We start from the raw sequence: 20,371 nt of genomic DNA on the forward strand, positions 1-20,371 counted from the left end.
CAGATCTGGCTGAGCTGCGTCCCTTGCTCCTCCGCTTCCTGGCTGCAAAACACTGAAATGTCCTTTTTCAGCTCCAAGTTTCCTGCCAGGACAGGGAGGACTGGGAGATGCTCGAGAGCAGCAGACCCTGCAGCGGAGGCTTCATGCAGACATTCAAGGGCATTGATGGGGCTGTGAGGCTGGAACAGCTCAGCCCCAGCTGCCCTGTGGCACAGAAGATCCCCTTGTCCAGGTACTTGTGCTGCTCAGCCATCAATTCCCAGCACAAAGAAAGGTGGCAGTTTGTCAGCCCGGAATCAAAAGGTGGTTAATGACATACATATTAGACATGGAAAACTGGATTAACAATGACACTTTGGCCCTCAGGGCTTTTTTTGGCTCTCGAAATAAATTCTAACCTTGATCTCTTCTGCCTACAACCTGAAGACATCAAGGGTAGAATATCACCTTTAATCTTATTTGCTATTTCCAGTATGCATTTTATTGCTTCCCTTTTTTTTTTTTTTTTTAACAGGTTTCATGTGCTCCTGACACAGACTTTCTTTGTGTATTTCTGTAATAATCTTATGATCCTTACATTTCTGCAGCCTTTCTCTTTTTGCCTGCCCATCAGCTGCCTGTGCTCGGGATGAGCCCTTGGACTTGGTCCTTCCTGGCAAACCCACCGAGCCGGGAGCCCTTTGGCAGTGGTTCTTGCCCGCTGTCAGTTTGGGGCCTGGGGTGATCTGTGCCTCGGGGGACAAGCAAGGCAAGAGGCTGAGGGACAGGGACAGGCTCCAAATCCCTTCCATGGTGTCTGCGTTGAGTGCTGTCTGGCCACAGCCCCTGCTGCCCTGTGGGCTGGGCGCTGCTCTGGGCAGGGTGGGACAGGAGGAGCGTGAGAGGCTTCCTGGGGGTGTTCAGAGAAACTGTCCTGGGGCAAACCAACATCCAGGACCGTGCAATGAGCTGCAAGTGGCCTGGGAGGGACAGGACTCTGTGAGGGGCCTTCAGGGATAACGCCAGGCAAGGCAGTGGGGTCTCTAGCTGCTTTAGTAAATCCCACCCCAGCAGGGAGATTGGAGAGCCTGGGAGAGATGAAGGAGGAAGGATGGGAAAGATCAACTTGAAGAGAGCCAGGAACCCAGGAGAGGTGAGGAGGAGAGGGGGGCACCGGTGGGAGCCTGAAAAAGGGACTAACGGAGGTGGAGAAAAGAAGACAAAGAGGAAGGTGTAAGGCTGGCAGCAAAACACTGTGCCAGCTCAGCTCAGGAATGGGTGAAGGGCGGGCAGAAGGGAGGCAGGACCTTCTCCAGATCTCGTAGCAGTGGTTCCTCCAGCCCCCGCGCTGTGAGGTGCTGGCTGATGAGAGGGGAACCTCCTGCAGCGATTCGGAGGGCTCCTTGCTCCCACTATGCCAGGGCAGCTCCGGCAGCGGCTCAGGGCCCGGCTCCCCCCCGCAGGGCGATCCCGCTCAGGGCTGACTCCTGGGGCTCCTGTTAGCACAGGTGGCAGGGCTGGGAGTGTGCCAAAAGTGCCAGAAAGCTGCTGTTTATGTGGAATCGGGTGTAAACAGCAAACATGTCATGGAAGAGACATGCCCTGCAAAAATACAAAGACTGAAACCAAAATTGTCAGCTTTATAAAACATTCCTCCCTTGCAAGCAGAGAAACCTGGAGGTGTCTAGGCATCCACACCAGCTTTATTTATCCAGACGCCTCTAATGTTCATGCTCAAGCAATGTGTTTGCTGCCGAGGCTGGATCACCACACGGAGGCAATAAAACGGCTAAAAATGGAAAAAGCAACTTTTCCACAGATCTACTTTGGCAGTTTGTCATGGAGCGGAACTGAGTGATGGACACCTCGTGCCTCTGGAAGGGGAGCCTGCCGATGCCCAGCCCCTCAGGTACCCCCACTCCCGTACTCCCTGCTATCACTGCCGGGGCCGGGCAGCATGCCCTTGCCGAGGGGCTGATGCCCCGTGGGCTCAGCCAGTGCCACCTCCCTGCTCGGTGCTGTGCCGGCTCAGGTGGGGGATGTGTGGCCCGCTGGAAGTACCAGACATGGGTGAGTTTACACCAGCCAGGAGTAGGCTGACACTGGATGTATGGCTCTGCCCCAACCTGCACAGGGGTGCACAGAGCAGCAAACGCAGTACTGAAAGTCCCAAATGCAAAACCCCTGTGGGTCGCTTTGGCATGTCGGGATGATGAGGTTGGCTCCACGAGGACTGTCCCTGTTCTCCAGTTCCAGAGCTCTCCTGAGCCAGCAGACTCTTCCTTAAGAAAGTATTTTTAAACTCCCAGGGAAGTCCCATCCCACTGCTCCCACACCAGTGCAGGTGGAAGAGGCTGTGGAGAGCACTGCTTTTTCAGCTGTCTTTTCCATCCTTTACATTTGCACCACGTTTTTCCTGGGTGTTGCACAGAGGAAACCTCATCTCCTCCTGGGACTGGCTGCCAGGGAGCTTGCAGCATTCTTGTTTGTGTTTTTGCCCGTCTCTCTATTATCATCCTTCTTCCCAAGTAACAAGACAAGTATTTTTCTGCAGCTGAAGAAGCTTTCTGTGCTGAGAAAGCAGCGACCGTGACTGCTAATGTTTAAGCAAGTGGTGCTGCACACACCTCCTTGGCTTTAGCACGAGCATCCAAGCCAGAGCCTGGGATGCCACAGTGTGAGAGGGAAGGGAGCCGTGTCAAGCAGAGGGAGCCAGAGGGGTAGGGATGGAGCAACAACCTGCACCCATACCCTGCACCAGCCTTGTGGTTTTCCCGGGTCAGCGTGCTCGTAGGGCATCCCAAACCACCCAGGCGAAGCTGCACATCCCCAGCCCGGCAGAGACATTTAATTCTTGCATCCTTTTCGAGCGTTTCCTTCTTGCTCGGCGGCACCGCAGCGGCAATGGCTGCTCTTCCTGCCCTTGCTGAGGCCAGAACTCGCTGCTGCCGTGCGGGGCGGCCCCTCCGTGCCCCCCCCCCGTTCCCCCCCTCGGAGAAAGCCGGCTGCAGGGCAGGGCGGCTCCGGCACCCGGCGAGGAGGATCCCCGGGGACCGGCCGGGCACGCTGCCTCGCTGGCAGCAGCTGCCCGGCCCGCTGCCAGCCGTGCCCGTGCGCCGCTCCGAGCCCCGGCCGGCCGGCGCCCGGCTCGGTGCCGCTTCGCGTTCCCGGCCTGGGGGTTGCGGGGGCGGACGCAGGTGCTCCCGGCCCCGCACCGCTGCTCTGGGCGGCTGAGGGCTTGCTGCGGGTTCAGAGGTGCCCGCGGGGCCGGGCAGGGTGTCCCCATACCTGGCCTCCACCCCCAGGGGCGCGGCAGGGCCCGGGAGACCGGCGGGGCGGGATGCCCGCCCCGGGGCCGCGCCGGCGGGGCCGGGCTCAGCGGGGCCGGGCTCAGCGGGGCCGGGCTCGGCCCCGTCCCCTCCCGGGCGGAGGGCTCTGCGCGGCGGGTGCCGCCGGCCCGGCCCGGGGGAGGCTGCGGCCGCCGAGCGATCGCGGGGGCTCCGGGAGGAGCTGACGTCAGGCGGCCCCTTAAATAGCAGCGCCGCCGCCTCTGCCCCGGCACTTCCCGCGGAGGCCGGAGTTGGAGCCGCCGCCGCCGTCCGCGCCGCGCCGAGCCGAGCCGCGCCGCCGGGGATGGGAGCCGCGGCGGCGGGGCCGCGAGCGCGCAGGGGCCGGGGCGGTGGGCGCAGCCCCCCGGGGCGGCCCGGCCGCGCCGCCGCGTAGCCGCGGGACATGCCGGAGCGGCCGCGCAGGGTGCGGGGCGCCGCCGCCGCGGAGCCCCGGGGGCAGCGGCGCGCCGGGCCGGGCCGGGCCATGCCCGGCGGCGCGGCCCCATGGAGCCATGGCGCATAGGGCGCCGAGCGGGCGGGCCCCGGCTGCGGCTCCGGCTCCGTCCCGGCGGCTGGCGCGGAGGGTCCTCGTCCTCTTCACGCTGTCTCTCTCCTGCTCCTACCTCTGCTACAGCCTCCTCTGCTGCTGCGGCGGCCCCGCCGCGCCCCGCGCCCGCTGCGCGCCCGCCCGCAGCGCCGCCGCCGCCAAGAAACTTCTGCAGAAGTCGCGGCCGTGCGGGCGGCCGCCCCCCGCCGAGCCCCCGGGCAGCGCCGCGCCCGCCCGCCGCCCGCGGGAGCCCCCCGCGCCGCCGGCCCGCAGCCCCCCGGGGCCGGCCCGCCCGGGCGCCAAGCGCCTGCCGCAGGCCATCGTGGTGGGCGTCAAGAAGGGCGGCACCCGCGCCGTGCTGGAGTTCATCCGGGTGCACCCCGACGTGCGCGCCCTGGGCACCGAGCCCCACTTCTTCGACAGGAACTACGACCGCGGGCTGGAGTGGTACAGGTGAGGGCGGCGCTGCGGGACCGGCCCCCGCCCCGCCCGGTCCCCCGCCCGGTCCCCCCGGCCCTCCCCCCCCCCCCATCCCCTCCCCTCCGGCGGCGGGCGCTGCCGCCTCCCCGGGCGCATCGGCGGGGCGGGAGCGGGCGGCGTTGTGCTGCCGGCGGAGCCTGCCGCCCGGCCGCGCTCGGGGAGTCCTCCCTCCTCCTCCTCTTCCTCGTCCTGCTGCGGGCCCGGTCGCGGACGGCGTGTCTCCCGCAGCGCAGCCGTGCCCCGGCCCCGCGCGGCTCGTCCCCTCCCGCCGTGGGAACGCGGCTGCTGGAGCGCCCGGCGGCGCGGCGGCCGCCCCCGGCGAGCCCGGGCCCTGCCCGGAATGGGCTCTGGAGCCGGGACGGTGACAGGTTTCCCATCCCGTCTGAGGAGACTCTTGCCTGCGTGAAGGGGCCTCTGAAACACGAGTGAACGGCTAACTCACGGGTCGGCCACCCTCGCCGCAGCCCTGTCTGTGCCCCTCAGCATCCTCCTGCCATCGGGTTTTATCTCTGGCACTGTGAGAGGGGCAGTCCCTGTCCTCCACCATCCGTCCCTCTGAACTCGGATAAGTGTGGGTCTGAGATCTTATAATTTGCAGAGAACAGCGAGTGCATCTCCAGCAGGAGATGGTGGGATTTTAATTTCAGTAAAGGCTTTTGCGAGGAGCTCACGGAGCGGCAGTGAGTACTGTGTGTGCGGAGGTCACAGCGCCCGTGGGCTCATCCCCTGCCCGTGGCCCCGTGCTCGGCGCTGCAGGTGGTTCACCCCCTGCTCCCCGTGGTGTCCAGCCCAGTGTACCGGTGGTTTGCTGTGCCGTCGTGGAGCGCTGCAGGAGCTCTGGGCTGCTCTTGGGCAGGGCTGCGGTGCTTTTGCTGGGCATCAGCCTCAGAAGGCAGAGGAGGGCTTGGTCTGGCCCAGGGTGCATGTGAGCTTGCAACAAGGGAAAGGACGCCTGGCACGGTCAGTGTTGTTGGAGCGTCGTGGTCGGAGGCAGCCTGCAGGGCCACGCACGAGCTCGCTTGTTGCTCCATCTCAGCAGCGGTTTCCCAGCGGAGATGTCCCCCGTTCCAGAGCAGGGCAGCGCTCATCAGCTGCCGAACAGGTCAGAAGGCACCATGATGCGGTGCTTGCTCCCAGCTTTGCTGGCATCCTGGTTTGTCTCCTTGCTGCGCAGGTTTGAGTTGTGCCTGTGGCATGAAGATGCTGGTTTCTGTGAGCCGGTCAGAGCTGCTCTGCGCAGCACCTGCCTGGTGGGCACTGGGCTGCTGCTCCAGCCCTAGTTGGTGTTCATGCCCAGGGAGGTAGATCAGGCGCTGCACAGGGAGGGCTGTCTGCAGACACAGGCGGGTCTGCTGCCCTGTGTTGTACCTGGGTCACAGCAGACCCTGCATCTGGGAATGTTCAGCTCCTTTTGCAGTGGTACCGGTGGCAGCTGACAGGAGAGCCAGGACAGGCACGGGTGGAGCTCACTGGAGCTGTTTCCCTCTCCTAAGGCTGTCCTGCAGCATGCCCAGTTCCTCCTGCCCTTTGGAGAGCAGCTGCAGCAGTGTCCTTTGCCTGCTCTTGCCTCCCAGCAGGTCTGTGTCATTCCCCCACCCTGCCCCGGACAGCAGACACCCTCACCCATCCTGCATGACGTAAAAGCAAACAGCTGGGAGCAGCCCTGCAATACAGGCCTGTAAGGACAGGAGCAGCAGCGGTTTCTCTAAAGGGCATCCAGGGTTGCAGGACAAGCGATGGAGCAGGACATGGGTCCTGGCTGAGCCCCTTGCTCAGAGGGGAGCCGCGTGTGCCTAGCGCCTGGCCGGGAAGCAGCCCCCCCCATCCTGAGCTGGGGTCCCCCCATGCAGTCCTTAGCCCTATGAGTTCTCCAGGCTCTTGTGCTTCCCATGTGCATGGTCGGGGCGGGGAGTCTGGGGCTGGGAGCCTCGCAGGCAGCGCAGGACCAAACTTCGTGGCACTGCTCCTGCAGAAGTGGTCGTGGCTCCTTGCAGGAGGGCCGGGGCCTCAGAGCCCATCTGAACGAAGGGAAGGGGCTGCACCCCAGGACAGAGCCCGCCTGGGGCACATAAGGGCACCTGCGGGCACCCAGCGTGGTGCTGGCCCAGGAGGCGGGAGCTGTGCCCCCCTTCCGTGCACACTTCGGCACCGAGGGGCTGTGAGCGCCGAGCAGCCCACCCCCCGCCCCGAGCCGTGGTTCAGCCTGGGATCCTCTGTGTGAAGGGACTCATCTGTGACCAGAGGGACGCAGCCTGTGACAGTGCGTGGCGGTGGCGATGGGCAGCTGCTGAGCGCGGCGGGGGCAGCAGTGGGAGCGCGGCCGGACGAGCAGTGTGCTGCCTGGGGCCTGGCTTTGTGTCTGGATCGATGGAGAGATCGCGCTGGAGCAGCGGAGCCTCCAAATTAGTTCAGCTTAAACAATTAAATGACACTTCCCTGGTTTCATTACTTCTTTTTTTTAACCTCACAAATGTGCCAAAACTTAAGCACAGAGGCTGCTAATGTATAAAATGTGGAATTGATTTTCCTCCTTGCAAGTGGAGCAATTAAATGTGGAGCAGGTCTAACCCACAGCACGACGAGCTCCTGTCACTCTGCCAAGACGCAAGGGAGCAGGAGAGCAGGGTCCTGCTGATGGCTGGTGTCCCGGGGAAGGGCAGAGCTGACACCGTGAACAGCTGGCTTTGAAGGCTGCCCCGCCGGGACCCCGGGCCAGGGAGGCTGCTCCTGGCAGGGCGAGGTGATGCTCCCATGCTTGGGGAGCACCGTGGTGCAGCGGGGTCTCTGCAGGTAGCCTGGAACACAGATGCTGTGGAAAGGCAAAGGCGTCCCCCATCATGAGCAGAGGCTTCGCTTGCAGGACCCCCTGGGTGCTGTGACAGCCGAGCACCCCGTCCGGCTCCATCCTTCCCATTTTGAGCCCCAGTGGGGAGCTGAGCAGAGGGACCAAGTAGGTCTTCAATGCAGTTGAGAGCAGTGTGAGAGCTGAGCCCCTCTGATGCTCTGAAAACATCAGTTCCTGTTTTCCACATTTTCCTCTGCCCCAGCGTTGGTCTGATGTGGAGGTGGCAGAACCAGCAGGAGGGGACATCTCCTCCTGATCTGCCTGTCCTTGCCAGCTCCAAATGTCGTGCTTGCTCACAGCTGCTGTTTTCATGGTGCCTCCTGTCTCAGCTCCTGCCATCGCCCCAGGCAGCCTTGGCTCCCGCTGCTCTGGGAGATGGCATGCTGGGCAGAGCCAGACCCCTCTGCTTTCCCCCGCCCCAGACCTCCACCCCGGAGCTGCCTGCTCGCCCGCTTCAGACCCAAAACACCCATGCCGTTTCCAATTCCCATCAGCCTCTCTAATCCACCTCATTACAGTTACACTACAGGAAAGGTATTTATAGCAAGATCTGTTTTAAGACAACTGAAACCAAACAGCCAGCTACTGGGGAATATCGATTCATTACCAATCCTGGACTAAATGTTCAATATAGAGCTTTTCCTGCTGCAGGTAGCGTGTGCCAATAACCTTCAATATTTTCCAGAACACAGGGAGGATGGTGCCATTTAATTTGCAGTTAACTTTGAGTGGTGACTCTATAATTACAGCATCTCGGGGTACACTTTTCCTCCCTAGGATTCCCTGGTAACCCTGTCAGATGCTCCAGCAATGTTTTCACGGAGGGAGGCTTTTCCTAGCAGGTCCAGCTGCAGGCTGAGCCCGGCGCCTGCCCCGGCAGGCTCCGCTGTGCCTCTGTTGGCAGGAGCTGAGCAGGAGGCAGGCACTGGCGTGGGGGTGAGCCCCGTCTGGTGGATCCACCTGCCTGAGTCCTGTCCCAGGATGGCACTTGGACCAAGCCCGGGCTTCCCCACACGCCAGCGCGACAGGTCCCTGGGAGCACCCACGCTGCTGGGGCTCTGCCCCATGCCCCCCATGCTGCGGTTGGTTTCGGGGTGCTCCTGGGGCTGCAGCAGCATGAGGAGCACTGCTGGCCTCTGAGCAGCGGGCACTGCGGCTGTCCCGGGGGCGCAGACCCCGCCAGACGGGGGGCATCGCTGCGCCGCCCCCACGTCCCTGTGCCTGCGGGAGGGGAAGGAGGGAGCGGGCAAACCCGGCTCCAGCACTCCGCCTTGCTAATTGCTCACTGCTAATGGCCAGGTTGGCTCACACACAAATGGGAGCCCATTAGGCTTTGCCCAGCGACGTGGACTGTTTTGTGGGCTTGACTGACAGTGCATTTTGCTAAAGTTAATTAGTAAGAAGAGAGGAAGGCAGCAAGCTTCAAGGATGCTTTGAAATTTCCTTGACTTCAGAGGGTGCCCTGGCTCTGAGGAATGGGTATGAAACCTCCGGCAAAGATGTTTGTGTGAGGAGCTGCCCTGCAGGCAGCATGTTCCCTGGTCGCTGCCTTGCCTACCTCTGCCTGCAGGCAGCCCTCCTGCCCTGCCCTGCCCTGCCCTCCTCCAGGTGGGCCCCGGTGCCGCGGAGACCCTCACTCAGGCCCCGGGAGGGCTTCCCCTGCTCAGGCGCTGGGGAGAAACGCAGGGAGGTAGATCCACGCGGGGTGCCAAGCCTTCAATATTAATGATGCGCGTTATTGCTCTGTCTTCCGTGACCTTGTTTGTAAACACTGCAATTTGTTGTAACCTTAGCTTCGGCAGCAAAAATCCAGCTCGTAACGCAGCGTGGTCGTGGGCACGGATGCGTCATGAAGCTGATGAGCAAAGGGCGCCGGTCCCTGGTGACTCGGGGCGTCCGTGGCGGGGCCAGGCGCTGCCTGCGGTCTCTGCGTGCGGTGTGTGCTCCGGGGACGGCTGGGGCGTGTGCGCTACCCGCTGCACGGGGCGGGGAGCAGGGACCGGGGCAGGCGGTGCCCGAGACCCTCTGGCGGCACAGCAGCCCCCCGGGCACGCGGCGGCAGCGCCTGGATCCTCCGCATGGTGACCGCGTCCCAGGTGCGTCCCCGGCAGCAGGCGCGCAGGACGGGGCTGGAGTTGCTCTTTCTCTGTGCTGGCGTGTGACGCCAGGACCCGCCGCTGGGTCGGTGTGGTTTGACCTTGGTGCAGGCACGTTGTCCTGTCCATTTGCACTGATCACCAAGTGGGCAACGTATCTCTGACACTAGCCTTTAGCTGGGGAATCACTGCAGCAGCTGGGGAATATTGGGTGATTTTTAAAAATTAATATTAATTTTTAAAGTTTCACTAATGGAAGGAGTTGCCTTGGAAATGGGAGAGGGGGAGACCCCAGCGTTTCTCCCTGAGCCACGGGGCCTCACCTAACGGCTGGGCGCCCGCTGGGCTGGGGTGCGTGCGCTTGCTGGGGGGCTGCCTGCACCGGCCCGGCGGCTGGTGAGCTGGGCTCTGGGAGCACCGCGCTGGGAAGCCCTCGCCTTCTGCCGCTTCCCAGTGCACTCCTATCGGTGCTGGGCTTGGCTTTGTAGGACCTTCAGTGGGTGCTGGACAGTTATTTAGGAAGAGGGGAGTTACGTGTCGGCTCACGTACATTGGCAGCGTGCCCTCTGGAAAAGATTTTGTTGACTTAAAGGACACCGCAAATCTCTGGAGCATTTAAGTGATTAAAAATGAATCAGCAACAAAGTTAATTACTGTGTTCACACTGCTTTTATGCATTGAAATGACCCTCATTAGCTGTCTGTGAGCACTGGTGTAAATTCTTTGAACATAAACATTTATTAAAGGCGGAGATCCATCATTAAATCCGAGGCTGCCGTAGCGTGGGGCGGTGGCAGCGGGGATGCCTGGGCCATGGTCCCTCAGGGTGCCGTTTCCCTGGCACGGACGTGGTGCATCTCTTGGACTGTGCGGGCTGGGAGGACACAGCGAGTCCATGCTGCGCAGCGCTGGCAGGAGCCCTGCTCCCGCGGCCAGCCCTCTCCCCAGCCCCGGTACGGTAGTGCTGCCAGCCTTAGCGGGTCAGGGGAGGGGATGCAGCAGCGGCGCCGGGGGGACCCGGGCCAGGGGATTCCCGTTAGCCCCGTGACCTCCTCGCAGGGGTCGTGCACTGCAAAGGACCAGCTGTGCAGCTCTCAGCTGGGGCGTCCCTGTGCCCTAGACGTCCGCTGCAATGTCACTCAGCCAGGGAGAGTTTTTTATCTTCCTCACACCTCAGTTTCTCGCGTGCTTGACCCAGTTTTGCTTAAACCTCCATGTAGCTTTGCTTGAGCTTTCATCTAGTGACGCCATCCGCAGTCGTGCTGAGCCTGGCAGTGCTGGGCCACCAGCCGAGAGCCGGTGGTGGCTGGCAGCTGGGTGCCCCCGCAGAGTGGCACAGCGTGGCACGGCATGGCAGAGCCCCCTCGGCAGCGGGCAGGGAGCTTGGGCCGGGCTCCTGCTGAGGCGCTGACTGCCGTGCAGCAGCTGGGCTCGCTCCGTCGTTGCCGGTGGGATTCTGCCTGTGCCCGCGCCTGCTCCTGCCGGGGCGGTGCGGCAGGCAGCCCTCCCGCACAGAGGGGGCGAGGGGCAGGCTGTGGCATGGGGAGGGGACCTGCCGTCGGGTCAAGGTGGAGCAGTCCCACAGAACCATCCTGATGCCAGTCTGCGCTCTTGGAAGAGTTCTGCGCCCATCTCCGGCATGTCAAGCTGCAGCTGGAGGCACGCTCACAGCCCACCCTTCTCCCAGCTCCCTGGTGCCACGGGGAGCAGTGACCCTCGCTGCTGCTCCACCACCCCGACAGCCCCAGCTGCTCCGGCCCTGCCGGGAGGGCGGCGACTGGGTGCTCCCTTATGCTGGGGGGGTTTTGGCTCCCAGACTGGTGGGCTCCCCTCTCCCTGCCTGTGCGTGGGCAGCATCCACAGATGCAGCCGCTGAGCCTGCGACGTCAGCTGGAAGAGGGAAAGCGCACAGCCCTCGTCACAAGAGCCAGCACTTGGGGTTTTTTTTTTTGCCAAATTAAACTGTTTGTTTTTATGCCGCTGAGTGGATGGAGTCCAGGATTGCACACACGCCAGTCTCTAGCCTCCAAGGAGATCCCAGGATGCGCCTGCCACATCCTCGCACGCGGCGAGCTGCAGCAGGCACGTATTTACCGGGAGCTGCCCCGCTCTCCTCCACGCTCTGCAAGCTGGATGGAGGGGCCAGTGCTGTAACGGGATTATCGGATGGTCGCTGTCGCCACGCACGCTTATCTGCAATATCTCAATCGTCTGATGATTTTTTTGTACAAATTCCTCCCTTCGAGAGTGTTTCACGCATGTTCAACATCAAAGCAGCGCAGCCATCAAGGGAGCACATGTTTCTTTAATGTGGGAGTGTTGTAGGGGCCGCGGGATGCCCAAAGGCAGATTATAAGAAAATTAATAATTCAGGTCTAGGAAAGGTGCTGCTGAAAAGTTAACTCCTTCAGAGCGACGTGCTGCCTTTGCACTGGCACCGCTGCAGCTGGGGCTGGGCTCCCTGCTGCTGCCGCCCCACAGCTGTGGGGCCGTGGGGGCTGCCCAGGGACGTGCCAGCTCCCAGGCACCGTGGGGTGTAGTGACACTGGCTCAGCCATGTCAGGGGACAGCCGCTCTCCTGGGACCGTGCCAGTGGCTGGATGTACCTGATGCGTGTCCCCTCTCCAGTAACACGAGCAAACGCAGCCTCCAAATCTGCAGGTTGGAAGGGAGCGTTAATGCCCATATCAAATGGCACTAAAGGGCTTTAAGAATCAAGTGACTATAATGCAAATAATCTCCAATTCAAGAGGAATTAACGCTGTCTCTCCAGCCAGACTAATGCACTGAGCAGGGGATTTGGCTGGTGCCGGGGGTGTCCCCCACTCCCCCGGTACACCCAGCAGGTCCTGCTGCGTGGGAGCCCCCGGCCCCAGAGGAGTATTTGTCGGGGCACCGTCGAGCACACGTGCCTGCAGCCCCTGACTGACGGACCGTCCCGGGGAGAGCTGCGACGCCCCTGATAATTCAATGCCTCTGTTGGTCAAAGCATCGGCCTTCTTGGCAAGAGCAATGAAAAGCAAATGAAGTGAAAAGCCTGTGGCTGCTGAACAGCGTCTGCGGGGGATGAGGGGTGAGCTGTGTCCCACCATGACTGCTGGCAAGATCTTCCGACACTCCCCGCCAAGGCTTGTCCCTCTTTGGAGGGGACCCATCCTGCGCATCCCAGCAGCGATGCTCCGCGGGCCGAGGCCGTGTCTCTGGTGTTGCAGCTGCGGGTGGGTGTGGGCAGCGGAGCAGCTCTCACCTGGGCAGGGATCCCGGGCTGGGGCAAAGCACAGCATCCTCTGCAGAGAGCAGCGGCCGGCGCTGGACGTGTTCGTGACCCTCCCTTGTGGTTTTTCTCTCCCAGGTGGTCGGTGGGAGGTGGGTGCAGGGGCAGGACAGGCTGCTCTGCAATCCAGCCCACGGCATCACTGCAAGGCAAAAGTGGAGTTTGCTCCACTACGTCCCTAATGATCTCTGTGCGGAGCTGCCCTGGTACTTGCTCAGCATCAGTGGTTTTGCCCTTCTCCGTTTCTGCCGCATCACAGATTCCCATCACCGGGATACAGTGCGGATGGCTTGTGCACCGCTGCCGGGTGGAGAAAGCCTCGGTCTTTCTCCAGCCTGACCGGGCTGATGGGGAGAGGTGTGACACCAGCGCTGTCACGCTGCGGGAAAACTGGAGGGGCCTTGGAGAGGAGGGCTGGGGGCCGAGGGAGGCAGCCTCACGCTGCCCTCCTGGACCACCAAAGCCACTCCCTCTGCGCCTACCGCCGCAGAAGGGGGACCCATTATCTAGTGGGGTCGTAAGGGCAGCCACGCCATCCCCATCCCAGCGGCACCGTCCTCATCCCTGGTGCAGGAGGAGGCGGCCACTGCCCGTCCCTCAGCACCCAGCAGCTCTCCCAGGAACGGCAGGTTGGGCGTCTGCACCCCACGAGTGCTCCAGCCACCCCTCCCCGTCCGTGTCACCAGTGCATCACCGGCACCGTGCTGGCGGCAGCTCGCGCGGCGTGTGCCAGGAGCCGCTGCCGAGCCCGGCTGGGGATCTCTAGCAAAGTCGCAGGCGCCCAGGACGGGTCCCCGAAGCAGCTGGAGCGGCTCCTGCCTGAGCCCTGGCTGCGCGGCACCGCAAGCCGGCTACCGAGAGCCTTCACCTAAACACACCAGTCTTGGGCTTAAAACTATGTGACATGCTATTTGTATGCAAATAACTCTGTGAATGCAGAAGTCCAAAAATATCATTTTAAAGACAACTGTAATTAGGTTTGCGATGCATTTCCCTGCTCTTGCAGCCCTGGGGATCCCGCCGGTAACGTAAAGATGAATGCCTGGGTGACATTTCTCTCCCTTGCATGGTTTCACTGGTGATTTATTTATCTATTTGGGTTGTGTTTTGTTGTCTCAGCAGTCTCTGTTGTTCAGGAGCAACAAACGCTGGGAGTCCATTAAAAAAAAAAACAAAACAACAACTCCTGTCTCATTTCAGTAATTTACTATGCAGAGATTTTGTGTTTTTCATAATGGATTAGAACCTGTAATTTCATTTTTTGAATACATGGACCTAATAGCTCACGTAATGAAGGTCTAACAAGCCTGAAGATGAGCCATTAATGAAACAGCAGTTTTATGATTCTCCACCAATATATTGTAATAGTGAATCACTTATAAAGCTGTCCCGCGCTGATTTATGATGAAACTTGTTTGTGATACGGAGATAAAGCCGTGGTGCCTGCCGCTAAATTAGCATTTCCTGACAGTCATTAAACAATGGGAACCGTAATCGGGATTTATGGGGTTTGAAGCGGAGCAGTGGGAAAGGCCAATTAAGCCACGTCAGTGCTCAGGTACCTCTGTAAAACAGCCCTGTTAATTTATGCTAATGAATTAGTTTGTTCTCTTTTAAATGAAGAAACTGGTCTAGAGCACATGAGGATGCACAGGCTGGCTGCCGTGCTGCCCCAGGAGAGGCAGCCCCCGTCCCCTCACGCAGCCCCCGTCCCCTCGCCTGGGGGCAGCAGCTCCAGGGCCACATGCGGCATGGGGACCATGTCCCTGTGCCAGCGCCTGGGGCAACGAGGACAGCCTCGGCCATCATCTCCTGTAGCTCCCCGGCAGCCTGGCACAGATCTCTGTAGTATCTCAGCACAGGTCTCTTCCAGCTGCTCATCCATTCCCCCTGGGTCACGGTCTCTTCTTGTCCCCCCGTCACCTTCACGGGGAGTGTCGCGGTCCACCAGGGACCCGCTGCCACCGGCGCATGCTGCCGCCCCCTGCGATGCTCCGGCTCTTCCATCACAGCCCCCTTGTCATGCAGGATGTTGTGGGCTGCTGTTGTGTCTCCTCCCAATTATGTCTTTCATCGGGTTTCTTTCTACAGAGCAAGCCCCAAAGCCGGTGGCTGTGGACCGTGCTTTAGGGACCCTGCAATGACTTCTGGTTTCAGTCACTGGGCTGATGCAGCTCTCGGAAACACCCACGCTGCAGCACGACAGCGAGGCAGCATGGCCGTGGCGGTTGTGCAGGGTTTATCCCATGAATAAATCAGTGCCTCGCTCTCTCCCGCTGAATTGCTGCAGACAGGGTTGCTGATGTTTGCTTTCCCTGACTGCTTCTGTCCCGAGGCGTCGCTGGGTTACCCAGACATCCATAGATCCAGGTCTATTAAAGTGACTGTTGTCACCAGCTCCTCCCCAGCCTCCTTCCCCGGGTCCCGGGGATGTGCGTTGTGGGGGAGCGGGGGGCTCACAAGGAGCCCCATGAGCGGAGGTAACGATGCGCCTGCTCGCACCGCGGCTGCTGCCAGAGCCGCGGGGCTGCCGGTCCCCCTCACCGCGACGTGCTTGCTGTGGTCCAGAGCACCTCCCTGGGCCTGTGACGGGGAGTGAGCAGGCTGTGCTCACCCCTTCCTCTTGGAAGAGCCCCGCTGTGCCCCCAGAAAGGTGCAGCGGGAGGTGACAGACCCAGGGACACCCCTCCTGCTCCCTGGAGTCCCTGTGGCCGGGCTGCCCGTGGGCTCCCAGCAGCCAGTGTGCTGCTCTGTGCTGGGCACGTGTGGATGCCTCACCTTAAATATACAGGCTCTGTTTAAAAAAAAAACAACAAAAAAAACCCCACTCCTGGAGACACTTTTCACAGTTCCCCATAAAGCTCTCCCCAGGCAGTGCCTGCCTCTCAGCCTGTGTCTGCTGCACAGCTGATTGCAAACCAGCCCAATTTATGAACACGAGCCACCAACTTGTACCACAACGTGGGAAAAGTAGCAGATGCTTCCGAGCAATGAACAAATTGCACTAGAAGGTGCCCTTCCAGCGGGCGCCTCTCGCCAAGGGGCTGGGGCGGGAGGGCAGCAGCCCCAGGGCAGGCGCTCAGCTCGCTGCAGCGCTGCTGCTGGGAGGGCTCCTGCACGCTCCCGCTGTGGGTGCTGGTGCCAGTCGGTACCTGCGGGGCGCTGGCCTTGTCCTGGCTGCCGGTGCTCCCTGCCTGCTCCCTGCCCACTCCATCCAGGGGACCCACGGCGCCGTGAATCTGGCTGAGATGGATTTGATAGTGTACTGTAGTAATACAAGAACAATTTATAAATCTTTCCGTCCCATTAGTTTTTATTTGATTTGGATGTTCACATGTCAAAGCAAATTATTTAATTAATGCTATCTGGGCTGCAGGGACACTACATATTTCCCCTAGCCTGGTGCTCCCTCCCTGGCCTTGCAGCCCAGCTCTCTGTGCTAGGAACAGCCAGGTGCATGCAGGACCCCATCTCAGAGCCACTGGGCCTGGCCAAGCCCCCGGCAGGGTGGGCAATACCCTCGTGGGCACAAGCCCCGTGTCCCTGGGCAGCCCCTTGCTCCCAGGTCCCGCCAGAGGAGCAGCACCGCACCCAGGGATGCAGCCATCACTCCCCACAGCTTCTTGTGGTGGCATCACACAGCCACCGCGCTCCTGTGTCAGCAGCCTTTGCCGTCACTGGGCGTAAGGGTTGCGTGCAGGCAGCACTGATTGCCTGTCTGCCTCCAGGACGAGGGCAGAAGGACGAGGGGACTGTGCTCTGGATGGGTGCTGGAGGCCAGCACACCCCTGGGATGGCGCCGTCCTCTGCCCCCGGCACGGTGCTCGCGGCGGTGCCGGTGGCCCAGGGGTGCCCTGTAATGCAGTTGGGGAGGAGAGACGCTGGGTAATTGCAGTAACGACGGAAGGAGCCGCTGTAATTTCTTTTGCAAATGGCAGCTGGTGTAGGAGCAGGCATCAAGGGCTGAGCACAGACACTAGCAGAGGCTGTCTGCTGGGTAACGTGTCTGGGCTAGGACCGGGGCGGGCGGCAGGACCTGCTCCCCTCCCGGCTGCAGACTGAGCGCTGGCACTTTCCTTACATGGATATTTTACTAACCGTGGGGTCCGCAGCAGTCTGGCCATACCCTTGCCCTCCGTCCTGCCTGGCTCTGCCCTCCCCGGGAGCTGAGCATCTCCACTTGCTGCTGTGCCAGCGGGGCTGCCGGTGCCCCCATCGCCTGCATGGAGGGTCCCCTGGGGCTGGGATGGACCCGGGAGACGGTCATGGCCAGGGGCCCTCTGCAGCACTGCAGGAGGGAGCTGTGCCTGCCTTGTCCCTGCCAGGAGGGGACACCACGCCAGCCCCACACTGCGGACACTACCTCCCAGTGCCGTGCCTTGCCCGGCTCCTTCCTCACCATCACCCTCTGCTTCGCTTGCAGGAGCCTGATGCCGCGAACGCTCGACAGCCAGATCACAGTGGAGAAGACCCCCAGCTACTTCGTCACCAAGGAGGCACCACGACGAATCTTCAACATGTCCAGGGACACGAAGCTGATCGTGGTGGTGAGGAACCCGGTCACCCGGGCCATCTCGGACTACACGCAGACGCTCTCCAAGAAGCCGGACATCCCCACCTTCGAGGGGCTTTCCTTCCGCAACCGCAGCCTGGGGCTGGTGGACACGTCCTGGAATGCCATCCGCATTGGGATGTACGCCGTGCACCTGGAGAGCTGGCTCCAGTACTTCCCTCTCTCCCAGATCCACTTTGTCAGCGGGGAGAAGCTGATCACGGACCCAGCTGGGGAGATGGGCAAAGTCCAGGACTTCCTGGGCATCAAACGGGTTATCACAGACAAGCACTTCTACTTCAACAAGACAAAAGGTTTTCCTTGCCTGAAAAAGTCAGAGAGCAGCGGCTTGCCTCGCTGCCTGGGCAAGTCCAAAGGCAGGACTCACGTGCAGATAGATCCCGAGGTGATCGAGCAGCTTCGGGACTTTTATAGACCTTATAATATCAAATTCTATGAAACAGTTGGGCAGGACTTCAGGTGGGAATAAGCATCTGGGAGCCGAGCCGCAGTGACGTGAGGCTGCAGTCTTCCATGAGGGGGACCCAGGGGGGCTGGAGCCAGGACGCCCTGGCCAGCCCGTCCCGCTGAAGCACAGAATCCGTGAGCAGAGGCAGGCAAGGGGCTCCCCCAGCCCTCGGGAGGCTGGGATGCTCCAGGGCAAGCCGAGAAGGGGGAAGACAGAGTCGTGCTGCAGCCACCGGGGGGTGAGTGCCCGGCAGGCACTGCCCGTCCCAGCGGGTCAGTGGTGCCGTAGCTCACGCCGTGGGGTCCCATTTGCTTTTACCACTGTGCGGTCCCTGGGGCCATGGTGATAGCCCCATCTTGCAGCCCATTTACAGGCTGCTCCAAGGCACATCCCTCCTCTGTGTCTCGAAGCAAACCAGCACTCCCGGGCACCCCCTAAATGTGAGCAGCAGCCGTGGGACTGTCCCCGCGGGGCCGTGTCCTGCTGCGGTGCTGGGGCGGGCAGAGCTCCGGCCGCTCCGCTTTGCCTTTCGTCACTTAAGCGCAGTGTGAACCATAAGGACTGTGAGATGTATCTGCTTGAAAAAGAAGTCTATGAAAAATGGTGTACTGATATTTTGTCCTGTGAATAAAGCACAGAAACCTGCTGTTACGGGTACTTTAGTGGCACTAGTTTCCTTGTTCAGCATGTGATCCCTTTGTGTAAATAAAAGTGGCTTCCACTGGTCCGTATGCATGGGCTTTTCTTGGGGCAAGGCTGGGCAGCCCCGTGCTGCACCGCTGCCCGTGCGGTGCTGCCGGGGGCTGTGCAGAGCCCCGCTCACTGCACCGGCGGGTCAGGCGAGGCGGCGGGCACGGTGCTCGGCGCAGGGCAGCAGGTCAGCCCAGCGCAGCGAGGGGGCCACCTGTGGCACAGCCCTGCACAGGGGTGGCAGCACCGCTCCGGAGCGCTGGAGGAGGCCGGGTTAATGCCGCCTCCTGCCAGGCGCCGGCGGGGTGGGCACTGCGTTAGACGCAAGCAGCAGTAATTTATGGTTGAACTTAATGGGCTGTTCTATAGGAGCCCACAATTACACTGAAATGTCAAGTGCTGCCCACTTTGCTGGATGGCCCCCCGGCCTGTGCACACCTCCGTTGCATTAGTCACGGTCGTCCTTTGATTTACCTCCCCAGCGGCTGCAGCCAGCGCGGTGGAGGTGCTGCACCATGGGCAGGCTCTGCAGGAGCTCCCTCCTGCCCTGCCCCAGGTGCACAGAGCAGAGCAGCAGCCGCAGCACCCACGGCCGGGCGTTGGGGATGTGCCTCAAGGTGCATGTGCCCCGGGCAGCTCCGACGCGGTCTCGCCCAGCCACAGCATGACCGTGCCAGCTGGGAGCTGCCACACCTTCTCCAAGCAGGGCTGGAGCAGGGCCCCCCACCCCCCTGCTGCACCCCAGCCCTGCTCCCTGCGGGTGCACCCTCAGCGCCAGCCCAGCCGCTGGTCCCCGAACCCCGCCAAGGCCCGTCGCTGCCCCTCCTGTGAGCACCACACCTCTCCCCACACCGTGCTGAGCTGACCCCGGGCGCAGCCGCCCTCTGACTGCCGGCACGTTCGGGGATGGGGAATTCTCCCAGCTCAGCATTCTGCCCGGAGCTGAGATTGATGGGCTGCATCCTTGGGCGCTCGGAGCCGGGCGCAGCGTCACCGTGCTCCCGGCTCAGCATGTCGTGGGCAGCCGGGGGCCCAGATAGCTCCTGCGGGGCTCAGCCACGGGGATGAGCTACTGATCATGGCCAGGCAGTGTCCCAGCCTGCCAGGAGAGTGCCCGCTCTGTGGATGCACACACGTAGCTCCATCCCATCCTGCAGCAATCCATCTTACAAACCTGTTAGCAGGCCCTGTAATGAGCACCACTGTTCATGAATATCAATAAAGGCTCTTGTTGGAGCGGTGTTATTTGCCTTTCTGAGTGCTGGACTGTTTGAATCATCTATTGATTTTCGTAGTAAATCTCAGGCATTTCTGTCAAAGGTTGCAATTTACCATTAGCATCTAAATCTCAGCCCGACCCTTCAGCCTCTCCCCCACACCTGCGCAAGCTGGTGTTGGTGCTGTTTTGCAGCTGGACGGGCTGGGAGGCTCCCACCACATTTGCTGGCGCAGCATGGGTGCTGCAGCAGCACTGACGCTCGGGGCGCTGGCAGCTGCTAGATCCCCACGTGCTCGGTGGCAGAACAGCCCAGGGTATGACAGGAGAGGGACAAAAACCCCTTCCCAGGCCCCCTCTGCCTGCTGCCAGCGTGGAACTGGGCACAGCAAGGGCGATTCCCAGCCAGCCCCACTGAACCTCATCCTCCAGCAGCACCAGGGCCACGGGGAAAGTGCCTTGGGAGAGCGGCAAAAGAAGGGGGGGGGGAGGGGGGGGTTCCCCGAGGGTGGCTGTCACCCAGGAGGGTGCAGTGTGACCCTGCGGTGTGGGGGACAGGCACCACCAGAGCTGGTGGGTCACAGAGGCAGGCTTTTGGACACGTTTCTCTCTGAAACCTGTGCTTTCTGCTGGGGCTGCACAAGGCAAACGCAGAACGGGGAGATCGGCCTGAGCCCACCCAAGCAGCCACTTGGGTCCACACGCCCTGGGACACGCTGGCGCGGGGGCTGTGACGAGCGCCCAGAAGGGGGGCATGGCTGGGCAGGACTGGGGGGGCTCAGTCTAGGACAAGGCTGCTCTCCCCACCTCGCCCTCGGTGCTCCCCATATGCACTGCAGGCTTCCCTGGGGAGGGGTCAGCCGCGGGGCTGCTGGAGACCCCAGGCGATCTGTC

General features: G+C 61.6%; 1 protein-coding gene across 1 annotated transcript; it reads left to right on the forward strand.

Annotated features, from left to right (window-relative positions):
- The first annotated feature begins 3,604 nt into the window (after nt 1-3,604).
- On the forward strand, nt 3,605-18,290 carry HS3ST2 (heparan sulfate-glucosamine 3-sulfotransferase 2). Its single transcript, XM_064461276.1, has 2 exons — nt 3,605-4,308; nt 16,974-18,290. The coding sequence occupies exons 1-2, from the start codon at nt 3,821-3,823 to the stop codon at nt 17,590-17,592; spliced, it is 1,107 nt and encodes a 368-aa protein (XP_064317346.1). The 5' UTR covers nt 3,605-3,820; the 3' UTR covers nt 17,593-18,290.
- The last annotated feature ends 2,081 nt before the right edge of the window (nt 18,291-20,371 follow it).

The sequence above is a fragment of the Phalacrocorax carbo genome, chromosome 10, assembly GCF_963921805.1.
Source record: "Phalacrocorax carbo chromosome 10, bPhaCar2.1, whole genome shotgun sequence".
In the NCBI taxonomy this organism is placed as follows: Eukaryota; Metazoa; Chordata; class Aves; order Suliformes; family Phalacrocoracidae; genus Phalacrocorax; species Phalacrocorax carbo.